General features: G+C 36.4%; 1 protein-coding gene across 1 annotated transcript; it reads right to left on the bottom strand.

Annotated features, from left to right (window-relative positions):
- Positions 1-1,406: 1,406 nt before the first annotated feature.
- On the bottom strand, positions 1,407-22,118 carry Ostn (osteocrin). Its single transcript, XM_051191254.1, has 3 exons — positions 22,020-22,118; positions 18,748-18,962; positions 1,407-1,503 (listed from the first exon to the last, which is right to left on the bottom strand). The coding sequence occupies exons 1-3, from the start codon at positions 22,116-22,118 to the stop codon at positions 1,419-1,421; spliced, it is 399 nt and encodes a 132-aa protein (XP_051047211.1). The 3' UTR covers positions 1,407-1,418.
- Between the last annotated feature and the right edge of the window lie 886 nt (positions 22,119-23,004).

Raw genomic sequence — 23,004 nt, 5'->3', positions numbered from 1 at the left:
AATATCAACCATCATTATGACTTTAGAGTATATGAAGGAAAGAAAAACTTAAATTTTAAAGGATTACGCCAATGTCTTGAAAGAAATAGTAAACAGAGTTCTTATAGCTCTGTTCTGAGATGGTTGGAGTAGTTGCAGGTTGTTAGAATTATTTGGAAGTAAGAATGGGCCTTTAATGAGCTTTACTGGAAGAAAACATATTGCCTAGATTTCAAACTCACAAATATTTATTGTTTGTTATATAATACATCTTAATGAAATAAAAAAGTGATTTATTGTGTTCCTCTAGTTTTCTTTCTATTGCTTTGTGACCAAAAGCTATTTGGGGAGGAAACTTTGCTTAAGCTTTAACGTCACAGTCCATTACTGAGGGAAGGCAAGGTGGGAACACAAGGCAGGAACACAAGGCAGCAACCTGGAAAAGAAGAGCTCTTGACTGGCCAGCTGTCTAGTTTGCTCCCATGCTCACTCTTAGCTGATTTTCTTACACAGTCCAAGACCCTAGGGATGGTATTCTTTACATGAGGCTTGGCCAACACGCCCTCATCTGATCTAGGCAATTTCTCAGTCAGGCTTTCCTCTCTGTGTGTTCTTTGCTTTGTGAAGTTAACAATTAAAGTTAGCTAGGACATATGTTAGTTATAATCTTAATCCTTCCTTGAATATTAACATTAGACAATTGCACGGGCTTATGTGAAAATAATGATTGCATATTCATGAAGAATGACTTTTCTTTAAGATAAAATTTGGTTTTTCTTTTTTCTTTTCTTTTGCTTTCTTTTTTTTTTTTTTTTTTTTTTTTTTTTTTTTGAGACAGGGCTTCTCTGTATTATTTTGGAGTCTGTCCTGGAACTAGCTCTGTAGACCAGGCTGGCAGAAAACTCACAGAGATTTGCCTGCCTCTGCCTCCCAAGTGCTGGGATTAAAGGTGTGCACCACCAAAATTTGATGTTCCTCAATCATGTCCAGCCAACAACTTTTGAGCTGCATATGCCTCAGAGCATCTAAGAATGTAGCATAATATAAACTGTAAACTTCCTTGAACTATTAAAAAGACTTTGTGCATGTATTAAGTTTTAAAACCTGATTGTACATTGAGTATAAACTTTAAAAATAAATAAAAATGTTATGTTGCTATCTCAAAAATTTGGAAACTCTTGGTAGAATGTTTGTTTCCTTTCCAAAAGTCCCCTAAATTATTTAGCATCAATATGTTAATTGACTGAAAAATATTTTCACATTGTATGTATATATATACATATATATACACACATATATACAATACATACATACATACATAGATGCATATATCAAAAGGACATTTACAAGTAAGCATGGCCCCAATCATTTAGTGTGAAATGCTTTCTAGCAACTTCCCATAGACTGCTTGTTGGAATTGTACTCACGATGAGAATCCATCAACCTCTGGAACCAGAAAGTCGATTTCTACCAATCCGATCCATGGGGATGCCAAACCGCTTTTTTGAATGATCTACTACCTTCCTGTAACAAACCATGGAGAATATTTTTAAACCAATGTCCAAGTTATCAACTGTTGCTTTTATTTTTGATTTAATGCAAACCTAGGGCTCTCTTCAGAAGTGGGAACAAAAATTGGTACCATTTATCAGTTCTCATCTCTGCTCATTTGTCAAGAAAATTAAAGTTTAAAGAAGCCTTTTCTACTCTGTTAGTCCCCATGAAAACCCAGGTATTATCAGCACATTAAACTGCTAATAATCTAGTTGATAAACCCTTGTTCTCTTGTTGCTCTTATGCTTCTAGATGAATCCTATGAAGAAGAATGATGGTTGAAGACAGAAAAATGTATAGATGCTAAAACTGTTGTAGCAGAAGCCTGCTTCTAATGCCTTCACTTAGACATCTAGTTCAAATGCTTGTATGTGAACATCTGTGTCTGCTTATATATTTTCTATGTAAAGTATTGGTTGAAGAAATGAATTATAATATAATTTCCTGCTTGATAAATTTTCTGTTGCTGTGATAAAACACCATGGCCAAGGCAACTTAGAGAAGGAAGGGACTATTTTGGCTTATGACTCCACAAGGATAAGAGTTCAGTACCTTCACAGTGGGGAAGTAGTGGCCTTGGGTAGTCATGTCAGCAGAAACAGCAGGCAGTGAGAATGTGCTAGGAATGGTGCAAGATTTTGAACCTCAATTACATCCTCAGTTACATACATCCTTCAGCAAAGCTACACTTCCTAAGCTGACTCAGACAGTACCACAACTGGCAAACAAACACTCAATCAAACATTTGAGCCCATGGGACACCTTTATTCAAGCTATCACCACTTTTGTGAAGTGGTTCTTTTTTATTTTTATTTTATTATGTTTATTTTATGTTACATATCGATCCCAGTTACCTCTCCCTCTCCCCTTCTCTCTCCTTCCCTCCCTCTTTCTTCTCTCCCCCCTCACATGCACCCGGACTACCCTCGCCTTCTCACCCCACCCTCCCCCCCCACCCTGCTCCACATGTAGGGTGATGCCATCCAGGAGGGGTCATCTAAATCTGTCAAGTCATTTGAAGTGGGGACTAGGACTTCTCTCCTGTCTCTAGGTTAAGGGAGTATCCCTCCATGGGGAATGTGCCTGCAATGTCCTTTTGTGCACCATGAATACATCCTGGTTCCATTGTCTGAGGTCCCTTTGACTGCTCTGGCCTTCCAGCTGAGACCCATCTTCAGGGGGTCTGAGTCAGTCCAAAGCTGGATTCCCAGCTATCAGTCTGGGGGCCCGTTAGCTCCTCCTTGTTCAGGTCAGCTGTCTCTATGTGTTTCTGCAGCGTGGTCTTGTCCTCTGGATTCTGAACTAGAATCTCTGCATCTGAATTCTAGTTTGGCTGGGTGTTTAGTTGTGGGTGTTAGCTTCTGTTTCCAACAGGTACTAGATGATGGCTCCATGATGGTGTTTATAGTAGCCTTTTCACTGGTTCTTAATACCTTATAAGATAACCGGATGTTCAACAACTCAGACCTAAAAACAAATATTTGCTTCAGGATGTCTTCAATGGCTTTCATTCTTTTTTTCCTTTAAGTTGTGCTGTCAGTCTCATTTCATCATAAATACTAAAAATGAATGAAATCCTCAATGATTTTTTTCTACTATCATCCAATGGACTTTTCTATTCTACAATCTCCTTTGTCCTTATATGTGTAAGGAACTTCTTTTGTGTGTCCTGGGGTTCACAATCAGAAGTAGTATTTGTTTTCAAAAGCCTTGACTACTCTCAGAAGTGATGATGGCTGAAGATAAATAGAACAGGAAAAAGTTTCCCATTTTACCGAGTCCTAGTTTTTCATTAATAATAATATTTAAAAAAAGCAATTTATTAAAAAGCTATGAGGTCATTGAGAACTTTTTTACAACTATACCTTGTACATAAAATACTCAAAGGCTGAGCAATTTACTTAACATAGTTAATTTGAAGGTAGTTAATATTTCCTGAGTGCTTTCTACATGCCAGGTGCTATGCTGGTGCTGTGCACACAGCACAGATTACAGAGCAGGATGCAATGCATACCCGCAAGTGATTCTTAAGAACAACGGGGCTATGTTATATTGTCCTCCTATCCATGTTATATTTCTTTCTAGGCTCTTGGTTTAGTCATGAGCATTGATAATATGCTATTTTATAAGGAATTGTCTTCTAAAAATTTAAATATATTTACTGCATATAATACTACTTTACAACCTATTCCTCAATACTACTATACAATCCTACTCCAACTCAAATTTTTAAAAAATATGTCCTATTAAGAGATGCCTTCAGTTTCATTGTCTTGATTTCCTAATTACCAATTGGACATATATTTTTCAGCTTGTTAAACAATAGGAAATACATAATTTATAAAATTAGCTTAAAACCAATGGGCAAGAGTTATGGGAAATTATACATAATAGTCATGCTTTAAGAGTTTGGTGTAATTATAAACAATGGGTGCTGAATAAAAATATTTTCTACTATTATTATTGTTATTATTATTATTATTATCAGCATCTTCATCATTATTAGCCAGGGCCTTACTATGGAATGCTGGCTATCCTGGAACTCATTCTGTAGATCAGGCTGGCATCATATCACAGAGATCTCTCTGTCTCAGCCTCCTGAGTGCTGGGATTAAAGGTGTGCAAAAGTACACAGGTCCTCCACTGTACTTTAACTGGCTTTACCATGACTAACATAAATAGACTTTTAATTAAACATTGTTTTCTTGTGGTAATTAGCAGACTGGCTTCCCACCAGTGTTGACATTTCAGTTTCCAGAATGTAATTTTATATGGATCTGATATCTTTCACAATAGTTCTTAAAAGTTAATGATAGCTGCAGAAGAGTACCTCAGACATCAGATAAAAAGAGCAATCTGAGAGGGACCAAAATTACCAATGACAGCATGAAGATGGAGGAGCCATAAGTGAAGGAATGATGTGGCTCCTTGAAGTTTTTGCAAGGAAAATGGGACCTCAGTCCTTCAAGCATAAGAGTTGAATTCTGCCAACAAGTCAAATGAGATGAAAATGTTTTCCCTAGAGAACGCTAAAATATTACAGCCTGATGACACCTTCATATCATCTGTGTCGAGCAGGAAGACAAGGCAAGAGTGTTCAAGAACACACAAAAGGGAATTTACATACCATCATTGGCCAGAAATCAGCCACATCTCTCCCTAACAGAAAGAGACTGGGAAAATTGCCCTGAAATGATGGAGTGTGCATGATAAGGATATACTGGACCTTGACTGACAAAATTATGAGTTAGTAATTGATTATAATTTATTATGGTATCAATATTTCTCTGTATGATTAGGGCTTATGTCTAAGTGACAAGGTATTAAATTGATGTGCCCCTCCCTTTAAATTGATTTCTTCCTTGACTATCCATCATTATAATCCCAGGACAAAGGAGAATGCTCAAGGGTGACTAGGTGAAAAGAAAGTAAAGAATCAACTCCCCCAAGGTCTTAAAAAGGGGAAGAAAGTGGCAGCTTAGGGTTACATGCACTGCCTACTGTTCCCAAAGCCACTTTACATTCAAGGATGTGAAAAACATTCATTTGCTTTTTTTTTTTTTTTTAAATAAGTTCACTATTCTTATAGAGTATATAAATTACAACAGAATGTTCACTGGTTCTCATAATGGTTTCCCAAAACCAAGTTAAAAGAAATGTAAATGACATTTTTCTTGCTTTGCAGTAGTTGATGTTTTCCTGCTAAAGCAAATGAGTAGAGGTTGTGCTTGTGGAAAAAGCAGAATAATTAACTTCCTTCCATCCAAACCCCATAATCACTCTCTCCTCTAACTGTCCCCAGGTTTGATCTAAAATGTGTTAGGAACCAGGAAATAGAACTTGGCCTTTAATGAGTTATTTTACTTAATGTTTCTGTGATCCTCTGCGATTCTGCTATTCTGAGGAATTCTTTAATCTCTGATAAAATTCAGATGACACCTGGTGTCCCTATTGGAATTGCTTATTCACTTAACACACTTACTTGTTAGGTATTATTTGGTTATAATTTTGTTTTATCTCTCAGTGCCCCATTCGTGTTGAAAATGGCAGCTGAGGTGGCACTCAGAGTCATTTACACGTTTCTTCAGCTTATGATCCTGCTAGTTCAGTTGGATTATTCCCAGATGATTTGAGCTACTTCAAAGTGGACAGCTAGCACATGTCTTTGTTCTCGCATCTTAGTTACTTTGATTCATTTTATAAAAGGTGGCATGATCTGCTGCAAAAATTTACAGATATCTAGAAATAATTTCTCATGAGCTTGCATATGTATAAATAGGCTCAACACAGGAAAAATTTAGCACATTTAAAAAACAAAACCAATTTAAAAAGTCCATGAAAATCTAAATGGCTCATGAAGCAAAGGAGTTTATCTATGTTTTATACCAGTTCAGAGACAAATGGCAAGCTGGGAGTTTTCTTAACATTTTTTTCTTGATATCAACTATGTATCTAACTTTATAACAGATACATTGACAGGAGTACCCAGTGTGCATAGAAGGAAAGTTGGATACTCTAATACCACACAGGACAGCTAAATTCTGACTGTCTAGTCCCTCTTGTGACAAAATGATGTAATGACATGGCTTGTATTATATGCAGGTGAAGGAATCCTCCATTTTCATGGAAAAGTACCTTAGGAATTGTTTATAGAGATGGAGTATCTATCGAACTATTACAAGAAGAACATTTGGATTGTTTATTTTCAAGATGACTTTTATATTTACAATAAAATATAGACTTTATGTCAAATAGGATTTTCTTTGATATCTGTATCAATCCTTTCTGAAGCTGGATTAGCATTGTTAAAAGGCAGTAGAAAAATTGTATTTAAGCATTTTATTAAGTATTACCCCATATATGCCAATGAGTGAAACAATTATCTCTATCTAGTTTAAAGAAAATAAAAAAGAACATTTGTACTTGCAGTACTAGCAAATGATATGTAATTTTATCTGCATAGTAGGCATCCCACTGTCCTCTGCAAAGCAGTGTCCTGGTTCCAGAAGTCTTCCGTGGACTCAAGCTTAGTCCAATCATGTCTTTGCCTCTCCTTATCTTGTGTATATTGTTTAAAGGTCTGATACTTACTGCAGGTAGTTTTAGAATTTTGCTTAAAGCAATTATGTACTGCAGACTTAATGTATAACCTAATACTAGCTATGATTGATAGTGTTACTAGTGTGAATAACACTGTTACTCTTAATAACTGTATTATGAGTTATGCCTTTAGAACATATGATACACTAGACGTTTGTTAAAAGAGTAAAGATTGTGTTCTTATCATAAAATCAGGTGTTGTGTGAGGTGATGGCTATGTCAACTAGCTTCACAGAGGCAATTATTTCACAATGTATCCATGTATCAAATCATCTTTGATTTTATATGTCTTACATTCAATGTCTCTTTGTCTGTCTGTCTGTCTGTCTCTCTCACTCGTGTGTGTGTGTGTGTGTGTGTGTGTGTGTGGCGGGTAAGAGGGCAAGAAGTCAGTTCTCTTCACAATGTGGGCCTCAGGGAATAAACCCAAAGTATCAGGCAAGCACCTTTTACTCTTCGAGTCATCTTGCAAGCCCATGTCCATTTCTAAGGAGAAATTATTTTCTTTCAATCATGCCCCACTAAATCTTTAAAAATAAAAGGCATCATATATGAATTCTCTATTTCAGTAAAGCTATGCATTTTGAAATGCATTCATATTGATGTGTGTAGCTACAGCTGCCTTTCCTTTCTTCTCTAGAGTATTCCATTGAATGGGTGTATAGCGTTTGTCTATCCTTACTGTTACCCAGGAAAGCTCAAGGAGCTGAATTTTTTGATGTTGTTTACCACCAAAACTCAGTTGAAAATTGCTTTATACATATCTTTCAACTTTATTTAGGGATTTCTGAACAGGATATTATCAAATAATAGAGTTGCCAGATATGACTATTTAATTTTATTATTTAGTACCAAACTGTTTATCATATTCATACCTATTTACAAACCTAAGAGTCATGTGCCACAATTATTTTTATTTCAAGAGTATTACAGGACCTGGGACATGACTTTATAGCCTTAAAAGTCTGATTTCTTAGTTTCTATCATATACTGGATGTAACCAACTCTTACATTGCTAATGTAGCCTCCTGCTTTTCATCTACTCTTGTCCACCTAGATTTCTTTGGAAGTATCTGCTTAATTAAACGTTTATTTTTTTCTTATTGATTTTTTTTCTCCTTTCAAATATTGATGATAGGTGGGCTTGCTTAGTGTGCACTGAATGTGACACGTTGTCAGTCTTAAGTACTTTCTGCCATCAACTTTCTTGATTTTGTTATTAGAAAATCTTTTATGTTATTTCAATGAATAACAGTGTTTTATCTTTCTGTCTCATAATTGCAGATTAAGCTTATTGAGTTTCTTGAAAATCTGATTGGAGCTTTGTCTAGAATTGAATTGACTCTATGTTGTAAGTCAATCTGTGGGAAACAAAGATCATTATGAATGTGTCATGCTATCCCAGATGATTTATCTATCACTTAGGCTACTTTGATGTCTTCAGGCAAAGTGTTATAATTGTCTCCATAAAAACCATGCATAATTTGTGGAATTTCATTTGTTTTAAGTGATATCACATAAGAGTATATACTGTAGGAGTTTTTTTTAAATAACTGTCTTTTACTTGGTTAAAAAGTCCCCTTCTAATGTTCATTTATTGATGATTTTAATCATGAATGGAATTTGATTTTGTGAGGTGATTTTCTTGCATTTGTTGTGATGATATGGTTTATTTCCTTACTATTGATTCCATTAGTTAATTTTCTGAATCAAATAACTTTTATAGAGCAAACTAATGAGATAATGGGGTATTGTTTTACACACCTGATTGGACATGTTTAGCTATATTTTGCAGTAACTTTGTATCTGTGGTCACTAATGTGGCTGTCATGTTGTTCTTTTTTTTTTTTTTTTTTTTTTTTTTTTTTTTTTTTGTTCATTCCCTATAAGGTTTTGGTAGTTAGACAATTTTATCTTATTAAATGGGATAAGGACTATATATATTTTTAAGATAGGGAAATATTTCTTTTGGGTTTTATCATGAGTTTTAAGGCTCATTTTCAGACTTAACCATTCATGAATTTCATGTTGGTTCCTGTGTGCCAACTGTTGAATATGTAACTTTTTGCTTACCTTGTGTGTGGTTGGGAGACTCAAGGAAAGAAATTTGGATTGAGGGTCTGAATAATGTTCCACTGAGCAACAATCTAGGCTTGTTGCTGCATTTTAAGGACACAATAAAATTCTGGGCTCCTTTAGGAAGGGTCATTGGCTCACAAACCTGGAAAACTACCCACAGGGAGGACACAGTAACTGCTCATAGAGGAAGTTCTTTTCAATAGGTCAGTAAGATTAGCAAACCAGGAACTATATTTTAGTAAACAAAACAAAACAAAACCAAAAAAAAAAAAAACCAAAAAACTTAACAAGACTGAAGCATTCAGTCTGTAAATTGGGTCCCAATAATTCCCTCACTGTGTAGTCTACTACACTGGAAAGAGCCAACTTCCATAGCGAGTGTGGGAAAGGCACAGTACAAATTCCTGTAAAATGCAGTACTTTCTCCCTTTCGTAGCTGGACTAAGAGGGGCATCTAGCTGCCATTTCCCTAAGAGCCTCATAAAAAGTCCACATGGCAAAGACCTGAAACCTCCTGCCAATAGCCTGAGAGAAACAGAGTCATTCTAGCCATGAGTGGGTCAGTTTGGAAGTAGATGCTTTAGCCTCAAGGGCCCCTCAGATGACTGCAGCTCTTGTGAAGAGACCTGGCCAAGTACATGAATTGATTATTTACATCTTATTTTTCTGTTATTCCTAAGCATGGTTTTGAAGAAAAAAAAGGTTTTACATACAGACTACTTAAAACAACTCCATCACTAAAACTAAATGTATTCTTTAACCTAACATTGGCAGATTGGAACTTGAAAATCTATTTTCAAATTTAAATGTGAGTTGTGGCCATTCTCTTTAACATTTCTTAGATCTTTTCTGGGGTCTTTTTAGTATGCTCTCTTGTATGTCATACCACTCATTCCAAGCTAGTTATTTACATTTGAATATGACCCTCATCCCTTCTGGATTCTCCAATTCAGTAATCAAAATTGCCAAATTCCAGGACTGACTATATGCTATATATGCTATTTCATGTTCCCTAGGTTTTTCAGAGAACCCCCAAATTGGGTGTACCTTCTAGTCTTATGAGTCTCACAGAATTATGTAATGAACTGCTAGGCAAAAAATATTCAAAATTGAGTAGTCCAAGCTTTTGTTCGCACATTTTTTTTTTTTGTGCATAAAAAGGAAAACAAAGCTGGCTGTTTCTTGAAAAGCAGACAAACAGACAAACAAACAAACAAAAAGCAAAGAAAAACATGACAGCTATCTACATGACAAAGACCTTCCTGTATTAGATAGACTTGCATGAAAGGATATTGTTTCCCTATAAAGAGAAGAAGGAAGTTCAGTCCCTTCTACCAAAATGAGTAAGCCCCTAGAGGCTATTAGTTCCCTGGGAAGGAAGGAATAAGGGGTGTGGCAAGTGTCAGTCATTTTCTGATGGAAGTGCTTCCTTAAGTTGTGCTGACACTGGTGAGTTTAGGTCATAACGGGAAGCATTGCTTCAGTGAGAAAGGTTATATCTGATTTAGCATTTTGTTTCAACGATGGTAATTAAGCTTATGCAGATTCTGTTAAATTTGTGATGATGATGCTGACCTTGTAACATTATCTTCTAAAGTATTTTCTCCAAGGAACGAGCTGTGTGAACAAAGAAGCATTAAGACAGACAAGCACCGAGTCCAATAGTGAGATGTAAGTAACCCAAGTAACCCAGTCACAACTCTGTGGGGTCCCTTGAGAAGACATAGTGATCCTCACTGGCTTGCCTTATGACCTTCTTGAGAAGCTAAAGAACTTTTAAAACTCCTGTCTAGCAAAGAGATTTACATTAAAATGCTGCACAGACATTTATTTATTTATTTATTTTTGCGAGGGTGAATAAAATTCATTACAAACTTTCTACAGACTCTGCATTATCCTTTTGAGAGAAAGTTTTTGACCTTCATATATAAGTTCGGTAAGGTTGACAAGCAAGTGGTGCTGAACTGAGGTGTGAAGAGACTGGCAGAAAAGAGTAAGCTCTGGCAAGGGATGCTGAAGACCATTACGCTCAAGGGCATTTCCCAGTTTAGCGCCAGGCCTTTTAACAAGGAGGATAGAGGCCTGGAAAAGGGGCACTGCCCTTGGGATACTTTTCCATGTCTTAATATCTGAAATAGAGCCCATTTTGAACCTTCTCCTCCAGACATTACCATATAGAAGCTTGACAATACAAGCATGGACTATGAGATGACTTAGCTGGTCCAGGTTTCACACACTGGTTTATAATGAATCAAAAGTTACTCATCTTGGTCTTTGGAACTGACACTGAGAAAAGGATAATCACATCAGTAAATTGAATCTGACACCATTATTCTCCACTTTAGCTTGGACCTCCAACCAATGCAGGGTGAGAGACCCTTATTCATTATGAGAGACCCTTATTCATTGTTATGGAATGCTGAGAATTTTATATATATATATATATATATATATATATATATATTCAGAGTTAACTTCATTATTTTTGGCCTTCTATAAGCACATTATTCATAGAGTTTTCATTTCCGTGTAGGAAATAGTGTAGGAAATAGTTTTAAATGGAAGGTATTAGACTTGAAGTTAAATGATGATGTATAATTTATAAGTAGGTAATGTCAGGAATATAATTTAATGTCGGAAAAAAATCATTCAAAAAAGTGTGTATCCTAATATCACCTCCTTTGATTGTCATGAACCAACATCATAGAATGATTTTCTTTATTTTAGTATTTGGTTTTGATCAACCTCTCAAAACTAAGGAAAACCTGAAAAAAAGATTAGGTAGCAAATATTTCTTTTTGTGTTCTCAAGTGAAGTCATAGGGTTATACAATATTTAGAAGAATGCTGCTACAACTGATTATTTCCAATCTTAAAACCCAAAAGGGTTCCCCTGAATGGGTCAGGGGAAATTTCTTGTGAGCAAGTTACAGAATAACAGCAGTACTTTTCCAAAAGGAGATGGCCTTTGAAAAAAATCATCAAGGTAACCTGATGATAGACCAGATGGATCAGTGTTTTCCAAAACTAGAAGCAAAGAGCTGTGAGATCCAGCCTAACGCAATGAGGAGGGGATTGTGCATGAAATAGCTTTACTCAGTAATCAAAATCAACGATATGGAGCATGTGGTTGGTTTATGTTAAGTATGAAAGGGAAATATTCCTGCCAGCTGGGATGGGGAAACTAACTAGGCAGGATGCTGGTTGTGTTGCCAAATGGTCAAGCCAGGAAGACAGGATGAAGGTGAAAAGTACACCTGACTTTCCAGAGGGAAAGCACTGATTGGGGCAAGACTATAACAATTCCAGTAGATGCTATGTGATGGCCAGCAGAAACATTCCCCGTTATAAGGATTTAAGAAGCCTCAAGTGTTAAAAGGCCAGATTTTGATAGTGTCTGTTATTAATTCTTTACTGCTAATTGGAAGAGAGAAAAATCCAACCTGGTGCAGAGGAAATGATGAAGGGGACAGAATTAAAGTAACAGATCACTGCCTTTCCCAGTTCAATTCTCCCATTTGAATGGGCTGAAGCTGTGTAAGGGAAAGTTTTTTTTTTTATAAAAGTGAAGGTTGGGTGATCAAACATAAATGGACATTTTAATCAGTGATTTCTTAAAAAGACTAACATGAAAAGAAACATGCTTATCATGAATATGTGACCAGTGGCATCATAGTTACCTTTGATATCATTTGAGGGATGGAGGTTGCCTTGAAAATGTATAAGTTTTCTTTCCTATAGGGTTCTTCTGTCTTGAGTTTAGAGGAATTAATGTTATAGAAAAAATTTTTTGCTGACCCAGATATGTAATTGAATTATGGATCTTTCATCTTATGTCTAGACTTGTCTGTTAATCTTTTCTATTTTAGCTTTCAACCCTAGGAGACTGTACTCTTTGGATTACATAAATGTTTCTATATTTCTTACTGTTGAGTCAAGAAATAGGTAGCCTTGGATAGAGAGAAGGGAGGAAGAACAGGAGAGATTGTGGAAATATTTTTACTTGTCCTCCCCAAACTCCTTTGTGAACATCTTTAGTGAGTTATGTTGCTGGATGAAACTCACTGGCCCCTAATTTCCTAGCTTTGCTCTGATTTGCAGAAACCTCTTTCTCTATGTCCTTAGACTGGGACCTTGGGCTGTTGTGCATCCACTATCACTTGTCTATATTCAGAGTCTGCATAAAGCCTTCTGGTAAAATAGCCTCTTTATATTTCCTATTCCTGAAGGGTCACCTATTTCTTTGTTGCTAGAAGACAGAGGAACATAACTCGAGGGGCACAGACACTGAGAGCAACAATTAATTAATGGGACCTCTTCAAACTTAGAAGCTTCTTTAAGGCAAAGGACACAGTGGACAAGACCAAATGGCAGCCCACAGACTTGGAAAAGATTTTCACCAATCCTATATCCGACAAAGGGCTGATCCCCAAAATATACAAAGAACTCAAGAAACTAGTCAACAAAACACCAAATAACCCTATTAAAAAAGGGGGTACAGAACTGAAGAAAGAATTCTCAATGGAGGAAATCAAAAAGGCTGAAAGACACTTAAGAAAGTGCTCCACATCCTTAGCTATCAGGGAAATGCAAATCAAAACAACTTTGAGATACCATCTTACTCCTGCTAGAATGGCTAAAATTAGAAGCACCAATGGTGACTCATGCTGGAGAGGATGTGGAGAAAGGGGAACACTCCTCCACTGCTGGTGGGAGTGCAAACTCATACAGCCATTTTGGAGATCAGTATGGCGGTTCCTCAGGAAAATGGGAATTAGTTTACCACAGGACCCGGCAATCCCCCTCTTAGGCATATACCCAAATGATCCACATCCATGCAACAAAGACATCTGTTCAACTATGTTCATAGCAGCACTATTTGTAATAGCAAGAACCTGGAAGCAACCTAGATGCCTCTCAGTTGAAGAATGGTTAATGAAGATGTGGCACATCTACACAATGGAATACTACTCTGCAGAAAAAAGTAATGGAATCTTGAAATTCACAGGCAATTGGATGGCACTTGAAGAAACCATCCTGAATGAGGTAACCCAGTCACGAAAAGAGGAACATAGTATGTACTCACTCATATATGGATTTTAGACCTAGAGCAAAGGATCACCAGCCTATTATTCCTGTGGTTTTTGTACCCTCTCTCTTCTTATTAGCATGTGAAGCCTGCACTAGGTTATTTTGCCTATCAAGAACTTCCCCAAAAGCTTTGAATCACCTCTTATACTGTTGTTTTCCTAAGGGAGTAAGAACAATGCTTTTTCCTCATTTCTTTTTGTTTCTGTGGATTTTATTCATGAATTGACAACAGCCTTTAGCCTCACAAATGACAGGATTACAAAGATTACAAACATGCATTATCATGTTCTTAATTCACTTAACCTGTCTAAAAATTACTGGCTATTTCTGTCAAAATTTTATGTTTTTATACACTGAGTCGAACTAGAACCCAGATGCAGATGGAGAGGACAAGACCAGGCTGCAGAAACACATAGAGGCAGCTTACCTGAACAAGGAGGAGCTAAAGGGGCACCAGACTGATAGCTGGGAAGCCACCATGGGACTGACTCAGGACCCACTGAATGTGGGTCTCAGCCAGAAGGACTGAGCAGCCTAAGGGACCTCAGACAGTGGAGCCAGGATATATCCCTGGTGCACAAAAAGACCTTACTAACACACCCCCCATGGAGGGATAACTCCCTTAACCTAGAGACAGGAGAGAAGCCCTGGTCCCTTCTTCAAATGACCTGACAGATCTACATGACCCCAACTGGTTGGCATTCCCCTACATATGGAATTGGGATGGGGGGATGGGAGGGGAGGGTGGTTAGAGTGCATGTGGGAGGGCAGAGAGGGTAAAATGGAGGGAAGGAGGGATGGAGGGATGGAGGAGGAACTGGGATCGACATGTAAAATAATAAATTAAATAAAAAAAATGCTTTGACTCCAAAATCTAAGTTGAAGGACAAGTTACTGGGGAAAAGGATTTCTATTTTTGTTTCCACAGAAAATGAAAAGCTGTGGATTCCTTCCAGACTAATGTGGTTTTATGAAGCCAGACTGCCTGAAACAGAGTACCAGGTGATCCTACGTTCAAAACAGCTGGACAAAGCAGCCTTACAGACTACAGCCAGGATTTCTGCATCTTCTTAGAATCCCCCATGACAGCACCCCTTATCAGCAGGAACTAGTTTGGAAAGAACAATGCCCAAATTCCCAAATATTGTCTATAAATGTTTCTTTTCATTTAAATGGACTTGGTTATATAAAATAAATTAAAAAAATTTTATGTTCTACTTGAGTATTCATATCTTCTTTTTCGTCTCTTTTTTCTTTTTTATTCCTTTTCTTTTTTTCTGTCTTTTACTTTTTTCTTTCTTCCTTTTTCTTTTCTTTTCTTCTTCTTTTTTTTTTTTTTTACTATTTTTGATGAGCTTCCAGAAATCATATCTTCAAATATTATTTTTGCACCCATAAAATTCTTGGTACATTGGATTGTATGTTACTATTTCTCCTTCTACTCTCCGTATGTTTTAGACTTATCCAGTCATTTTTTCAGATCATCATATGCCATGGCTATATATGTTTCATTGTTCAATTAAAAAAACTTGTTGTATATTATTTCAGACACTTGCCGAGATAAAATAGGACCCCCTATCTTCCTTCATCCTGTTTGTCCCTACAACTGTATTATTTTAAAGAAAATTTCAAATAAATATGGATGGCCTTTTACCGTCATTATTTTATATTGTAATTTTCGGTTTTATGATGGCAAGAAAGCCATGAACATTTCATAGAGATTGTATTCGATTTTTGGTCTTTCGCGATTGTATTAGATTTTTGGTCTTTCCCTGAGATGGCAATCTATGTGATTTTTTGGACATATATCAGTTAGACAGATTAACAAGTTATATTTTACAGGTATTATGTCACTGAGTTCAATAGGTTAGGTGTATTAAATGCATTTTAAACTGATAGATTTATTTTAAATTTATTTAAACTTATAGATTTATAAAGAAACAACCAATCATAATTCAAGTGGCACATATAATTTCATATTTAAATATTTGAGATATATTGTTTTGTATCATGTCATCATTTTCCTAATAACAACATGGAATTATTAAGTAGTCCCTGCTCTCACACATATTGCTTCTTATAGATTTCAACTTTAATCAAAGTCATTGTTAAATCAGGAACCCCCATAGGCATTGAAAAATTCCATGAGTCTCTCAAGTCTATTTTGTGAGTATCTTTACTTTGTCCATCTTTTTTTTTCCTCTGCAAATATTTGTAATCTGTTCATTGAAAACTTAAACTAACTGTTTTAGAGCCCTCCACAGTCTGGGTTTTATCCTTGCTTGCTTCCCTATAGTGTCTCCAAAGGACTTCTGACTTCATGTTTGCTGAAAATTGGTATTTAGCTAAAAACAAGATGGGTTTTTGCTTCTCTTTCTTTTTGTTTTTCAGTAATGCTATCTTACAGGAACTAATAGGTTCTTTCACTAGGGGACACAGGATGAGCTTTTCTTCTGTAGTGACAGTAGCAGTTGTTGACATTTTCTGAATCCACAAGAGCATGAAAATTTTAGATTATAGATGGACTACTATTCCATTTTCATTTATTAGCCACAATGATTCCATAAAGGAAGCTTTCTTCCTTATCTATCCATTTATCATTTTTTAATTGTTTCAGATATTAGAGCATAAGCAAAAAAATCTCATATCTATTGTTGATAGAGTTCATTTACGAAAGGTAGGCTTAGTGCTGTCTTCACTTGAAGTTTTCATATTGTGAGCTGAAAAATGTAATTCTTTGAAGGGAGCCCACAGTCTAAATGTCATTCTCCATTCATTGACTTAACGTTTAATACTGTGTAGCTTATGTTTCAATTGCAGCTCAGATTATTACTCAGCAGGGATGTCTCCAAGTGTATGCCCAAATCCCTCACCCAGTCTTTGGCACAAGGGAGCTATCCTGTACCAGGTAAATCAAGATGTTGACAGCAATTTAATATTTCTCTGTCTCTGAGGACTCTCACATGTTCCTGTAAGTGAGAAATGACACTGAGTAATGGCAATCTGGGCTCTCAGGCTGCTTGCTAAAGATTGCTGGTTTCTTTTTGTTTTTGAGGCATTTTCAATATACACAAACTGAATCAAAAGTTTTTGTAGTTCGGACTGATACAAATATTTCATAAACTATTTGAAGTCATGATATCTGGGAGTTACATTTTATTTGACAGATTCACCTAACAAATTTATCTCATTTCTTTTCCTTCTGTGAACCTCAGTTCTTGTTAGCATCAGGGACGTCACAACTGGATTATTAAATAAATGTTCATTTGCTTTGTCCTGTAATATATGATTGATACTGTTATGATAGAAATATCAATATTACCACTCATAATGTAATTTCTGAAGGGAGTTTTAGGTTTGTTTTCTTTTATTATTTTTCCTGATGCTTGTCTCACTTTTAGGTTTATATTTTTGTCACCTGTTTTCCTAGAGGTGTGGGGTAAAATTATTTCTTGCTGTTATTGGTACAAATATTCTTTTTTCTAAATATTCTTTATGTGGTAGCTGTATTATTAAATGAAATATGTAATTTAATTTATTTCATCTCATGAACTAGTTATAATATTTAAAATTATATGTTAAATAAATATTTAGATATATAGTGTAATTTAGTGGTTCAACCTTTAATATTCTACTTCTTAATATTTCCCATGTTTACTCCTATATGATTTCTATTTAATATTTTCCATTTTAATTAATTAATATCTTTTTTTGTATAAGAGTGATTTGCCTGCATATGTGTTTGTGTGTCACATTCATGCCTGGTGCCTGCAGAGGGCAGTAGAGGCATCAGATAAGATAGAAAAAGCATTACCATGTGGGTGCTGGGAATCAAACCCAGGTAATGTATAAGAGCAGCAAGTATTCTTAATGACCCAGCAATCCTTCTAGTCCTTAACTTATATTTTTATTGTATAATTTGTATTTGGTCCATTTGTTGACACTTCTAAATTGTCTCATTTCTAACTGTATCCTTACAAACAAAGCAGGATTTTTTATCAGCCCACCTGAGAAGGCTGATAGTCTATCACTTTATTTTTAGTTTCAGAGAATGGCACAGGGTCTCATATGCCAGGAGCTCTCTCTGCCATATGCCATATCCTACTCTCCTGAAGAAATCAGATATTAATAGACATACTATCTCCACTTACATGAGTGGATATGATTGATTTTAATAACATTTTAGCAGTGTGGTACAGGGAACTCTTTTGCAACTGTAAAGGGAAATACAAAGCAAGAGGAACATATACTGAGGATAGAAAATGAATTGTGCGTATAATGATGGTTTAACAGAATTAAGATAAATTCAATGATTCTTTAATCATTAATTAAGGGAGGACATCAAGGAATATATTCAAATAGCATTGTAACTGTTAGGAGTTTACAAAATACTTCAATTTGATTATGTAATCTGCTTTTATATAGGTAAATGCTTATAGCTATTTTAGATAGAAATAAAGTGAGCATTATGGAGGATTTTGTATGAGACACATGTTCAGAAAAGAGAAAAAGTTTGATTTAAGCACACATGTTCTGAAACAAATTTTGAGCATTCTTTGCTGCTTCTCACTGTAAGAGATGAATTAATTCACACTTTATGAAGCCTTGTATTAAAAATAACATGGAAACACTGCTCTGGCTGTGTCTTTTAGATATCACTCTCAAGCAACTGTAGTACCCCATCACATACACATTGCACCTTACCTGCCATAAGCAACAATATCTTAAAAAAATATTTTTAAAGTCTATATTCTATTCAAGATCTTCCTTAGGGAGCACAGTAAGATATTCTAACCCACTACCACAGCATCTACCTCTCAAATCATCAATTAACCCACAAGTTGGCCAGCACACTCCACTTTTCCCTCATGTTTCAAGTATGGAACGGTTACATAACCTGGAAAGAAAGAACTAGACTTTGGGCTAATTTTCCTCGTTCACCTACCTCTGTTTCCCTTTGTGCTCTACCGACCCAGCAGAGAGTCTGTCGAGGGGAGACCCAAAGCCAGGGAAGCTTCTCTTCTTCTTGGTCTCGAATACATCGTTCTCCAAGGACACCAGTTCATCAAGAAGCAGGAGCTTAGCTGCAAGGTCGGTGGCTGATTTCTCTTCCCTGCCTGTAGGTGGCGACTGCAAGCCTGCTGCTCCAAACTCAGAGGCCTACAGGGCAGAGAAAGGTAAATTCATTTAGACAGTGATAACTGGCATTAGGCATTCCATACCACTAGATGACACGCCCAGTGATGCCTCGGGATTTTAGCAAGAAAATTAGACTTTGGGGTACTGGGACATACAGAGATGGACTATACCCAAGAGAAAATAGCAAAACAACTCCCGAAGCTTCCTTCTAAAAGTTGATGTTATTTACCGATTAGCCTTTTAGATTTAGCCCCAGAAACAGCAGCTTCCTTCCCTATCCACGATGACAACTTTCCCTCTATCTCTTTCATTATTGTGCTCGTCACATTTTTACTTTAAATAATATTGGTTATTACAAATTTATTTTTCTTATTAAGTGTAAGTAACTTGAGGGCATGGCCTAAGCTTTTATTTTATTCAATGTCTATCCCAATATTTATTTTTCTCATAACAAAAAAAATCTGAAGTTTTTCTGAAAGCAAAAATCTAAGAGTCATGCTAATTTACTTCCTTGATTCATTCGTTATTTGTGTAAACCTCTACCACTATATTGTCTTCCACATTTTCCATTAGGTTAAAGGGACGCAAAAATAAGCAAAATCCTATTTCTTTGCCCAAGGAAATTAATTTCTCAGTCTATGTAATTTATTAAAAAGTATAAACGATGTGTAGAGCTGTAATATAGTAATAATCCTGTTATAGGCACAATTTATTATTAATTTATAAAGTCCCTTTTCCTTTCTGAGGCCCAGTAATAGAATTTTAGAAACTACGCTTGTTGAACCCCAGGCTCCTCTCTAATCAAGGAATACAAATCTGTTTGAGGTGCCTGAGATGAGTATCCAGGAGGATTTCTTCCATAATCCCCTTCTTCCCTTTAGTCACATGATTCCATGTATCACAAGATGGATCACAACACAGAGATTAGGAGAGGAATGACACTAAATCCCAATACAGAAGCCCCAAAAGTGGGAGAAATAACTTCAAAGATGGTTATCTTTTATTATTGACCAAAGTGAGACAGATTTGGGAGTCCTATTTCTGTGGGGGTGCTAATCCAGGTAGTGAGCAAAATTATTGTGCTGCTAATCCTTAAAATTGCTATTAATTTTTAATAATTTCTTATTGTAGATATCCTTCATGACAACTGATAAACTTCAAAAGGTCAGCCAAACTACCTTTATGCTAGTACTTAACCACTGATACTACAGAAGTGATTGGAGGAAGTTGTGTGACCATGGGAACTGTTTGCTGCTGAGGCATGACACTGGCTACTGAAGATGAGGTACCAATCACCTGGACTGAGATTTCCCTGCAGTTATTTCTATTTGGGCCAGAGAAGTGGCCTAGCTGTAGGACTGTTGTGGTTGGTTTAAAACTAGTAATGCCACGATTGGTGTAAACACGCCTCCAATTGCATGAAGATTTTCTGTACATGGTTTGTATTTCTGGCTGTACAAGCAGGTAGTTCAGCTCATTGATCCCATTTGGTAAGCTAGCTGATAGACATCCTGTGGTGGATCTTCCTCTACCCATGGCTACATTAGGCCCAGTGCAAAGGTTTTTCTCTCGACTGGCATTTCCTGCCTGATTTTGCTGTCATATGGGCAAGGTAGTGCTTCAGAAGCAGTCGACAGTTTCAGGAAGAGAAAAGACAGGAGCTGGCAGCAGAGTGGTAGCGGAGATAGTCGCAGCAGAGGCACAAAGCAATGTCAGCTACTTTCTCTTCAGTGGCAGCTGTGGCTACAGTCACAGCAAACGTAGACAGTTGGAAAGTTCTCCAGCCAGAGAGCATCCAAGGCAGACACAAAATAAATGGCAGAAGTAAAGAGAAGGTGAGAAAGATGGGGGGAAACCGAGGCTGGAGGACAGAGAATTCTAAACAGTCAGGAAGTAAAGCTGCAGTCACTGGAATCGATGCCAGAGACATCTGGCAAGCTTTAAAGACTAAAGCTCTCAGACAATAAGGACCGGGAATTGTATCTCTAGTTGCTGCCAAGGGCTGTGGAGTCTGAACATCTCTGGGCTGCATTGGGGCTATAACATATAACACTTGCAGCCTTAAGGAACACACCCTAGTAGCTGTGTGCTGCAGGAACATTGGAACACTAGTGTCAGTCACCAGTTCCTGGTGCTTCTGCTACTGCCAGAAGCCAAGGCTCAAACCAACCAAGCACACAAAAAGCTTTTCCTCGAAAGAACAAAAGGCCGTGGTCTGACAAATGGGAGCTAAGACATCTGAAAAGTGTTTCTACTCTTCTACCCAGCACAACATAAAAACCTAGAGTTTTGTTTCCTAATGAAATAAAATGTTTGGCTAAAACTGTATAATTCTGTATTCAGTCAACTTCGCATTTGACATAATAAAATCTCATGTTGATGTAATGACAAAATTAAAACGTGTTTGTGGTGATAAGTTAATTTTTCACGTTTTTTATTGTTTCAGGAATACAAATGTTACTATTTCAAACTTTCAAAAATATCTAGATAAGTCACATGGTGTGAATTCTCTGAACCCAATGGTTATCATCATTTATATATTTAAAGTTTTCAACCTTGAATATCATTGGCAATGAGAGTAAGGTAATAGAAAAATGTTTGTCTTCTTGATTTTGTGTTCTGAACACATTTCTTTGTCAGTTGCATCTTCTGGCTGATGTAAAAACTGCTTATGTCTGTTAAAATACAAATATGGCCATGTATGCCTGTGTGTGTTTGTGTGTGTGTGTGTGTGTGTGTTTGTGTGTGTGTGTGTGTGTGTGTGTGTGTGTGTGTGTGTGTGTGTGTGTGTGTGTAGGCCATAGCTGGCATTAAGTATTTCTTCTTTACCTTATTTTTTAAGATATACGCTTTAGTTGACTCTGGAGCAGAGCTCACTGATCAGGCTAGCCTGGCTAGCTTAAACCTCAGGAATTGTGATTTCACACTCCCAGAACAGAACTATGGGAGCCTGTTGCTTCAGCCAGTTTGCCTGTGGGTGCTGGGGATCTGAATTCAGGGCCTCATGCTTGCTGGGATAGAGTGCTATTGACCTAGCCTTTGTCCTTGCATGTGACTTCCTATGCTGATTTCCATTACCTCTGTTGCTAAATCCACAGAGAACGCCTTTCCTGAGCTCCATAGCATGACAATCACGGCCAGGATGAAGTGTGCACTTGCCAATCTCCGGTCCAGCATCTAGGCTCAATATAGGAGAACTAATATTAATTATTTGTAATATAAAGTCAAAAAAGAAAAGCTAAGAAAAAGATTATAGAAGTGAAGTCATTCACTTCTATGTGCTACAGTGCATGTCTACCAACCTACAATGCCTAATAAATTCTGTCAGTTTCCACAACACATTCCCTAAAAGATGAATTTCCATGAAAACATACAGTATATTTATATAACTATAATAATAATGTAATTAAAGCTAACCAAATACCAATATCATATAACTTGATTTGGGAAGTAGTAGAGAGATTACAACTTCATGTTGACAGACATGAGTGAATAGAGTATTGGGTCTCTGAACCAGAATATATAGTATGCCTGAAAGCATTTAAATTTAAAAATTTTAAAAATGCTACACATTCAATAAGATAATATCTCTATATTCTTGGGTTTTATGCTGATCCTTTAAGCAAGATTCAAAAGGTGAATATTACTTAAATGTGTCAAAATTAATAATTTAAACTTTAAAAAATTCTATATGGTGAGATTCAACAAAATTAACACAACAAAATCATGAGACAGATTCTAACATAAGACACATTTTCTAAATATTCAAGGCAAGGCAATTCCCTGTATTGGGAATATGTGTGTGTGTGTGTGTGTGTGTGTGTGTGTGTGTGTGTGTGTATCTCAATAGAACTTGCTTCTTAATTTCTTGTTTATGGTGATTATGGTTGCCTCTGAGGAAGGAGGGAAAACTGAAAAAGATTTGGAAGAAACACAAGGAAATTATTTTTTAGAAAGCAAACACACATGAGTATACTATATTTGTTAATTTTGATTAGTAAGCATTAGAACATCATTTACAAATTTCAGAACTTTTACATTAGAAGCACTATGCTGTTAATTA

Source organism: Phodopus roborovskii, unplaced genomic scaffold, assembly GCF_943737965.1.
Source record: "Phodopus roborovskii unplaced genomic scaffold, PHOROB, whole genome shotgun sequence".
NCBI lineage: Eukaryota > Metazoa > Chordata > Mammalia > Rodentia > Cricetidae > Phodopus > Phodopus roborovskii.
This window is presented reverse-complemented; position numbering and strand designations above follow the sequence as displayed.

Coding starts and splice junctions, on each gene's coding strand:
- Ostn (XM_051191254.1), bottom strand. CDS start 22,118: ATGCTGGACCGGAGATTGGCAAGTGCACACTTCATCCTGGCCGTGATT. Junction 18,963..22,019: donor CTGTGGATTTAGCAACAGAG/GTAATGGAAATC, acceptor TCTGCCCTGTAG/GCCTCTGAGTTTGGAGCAGC. Junction 1,504..18,747: donor GAGCACAAAGGGAAACAGAG/GTAGGTGAACGA, acceptor GGTTTGTTACAG/GAAGGTAGTAGATCATTCAA.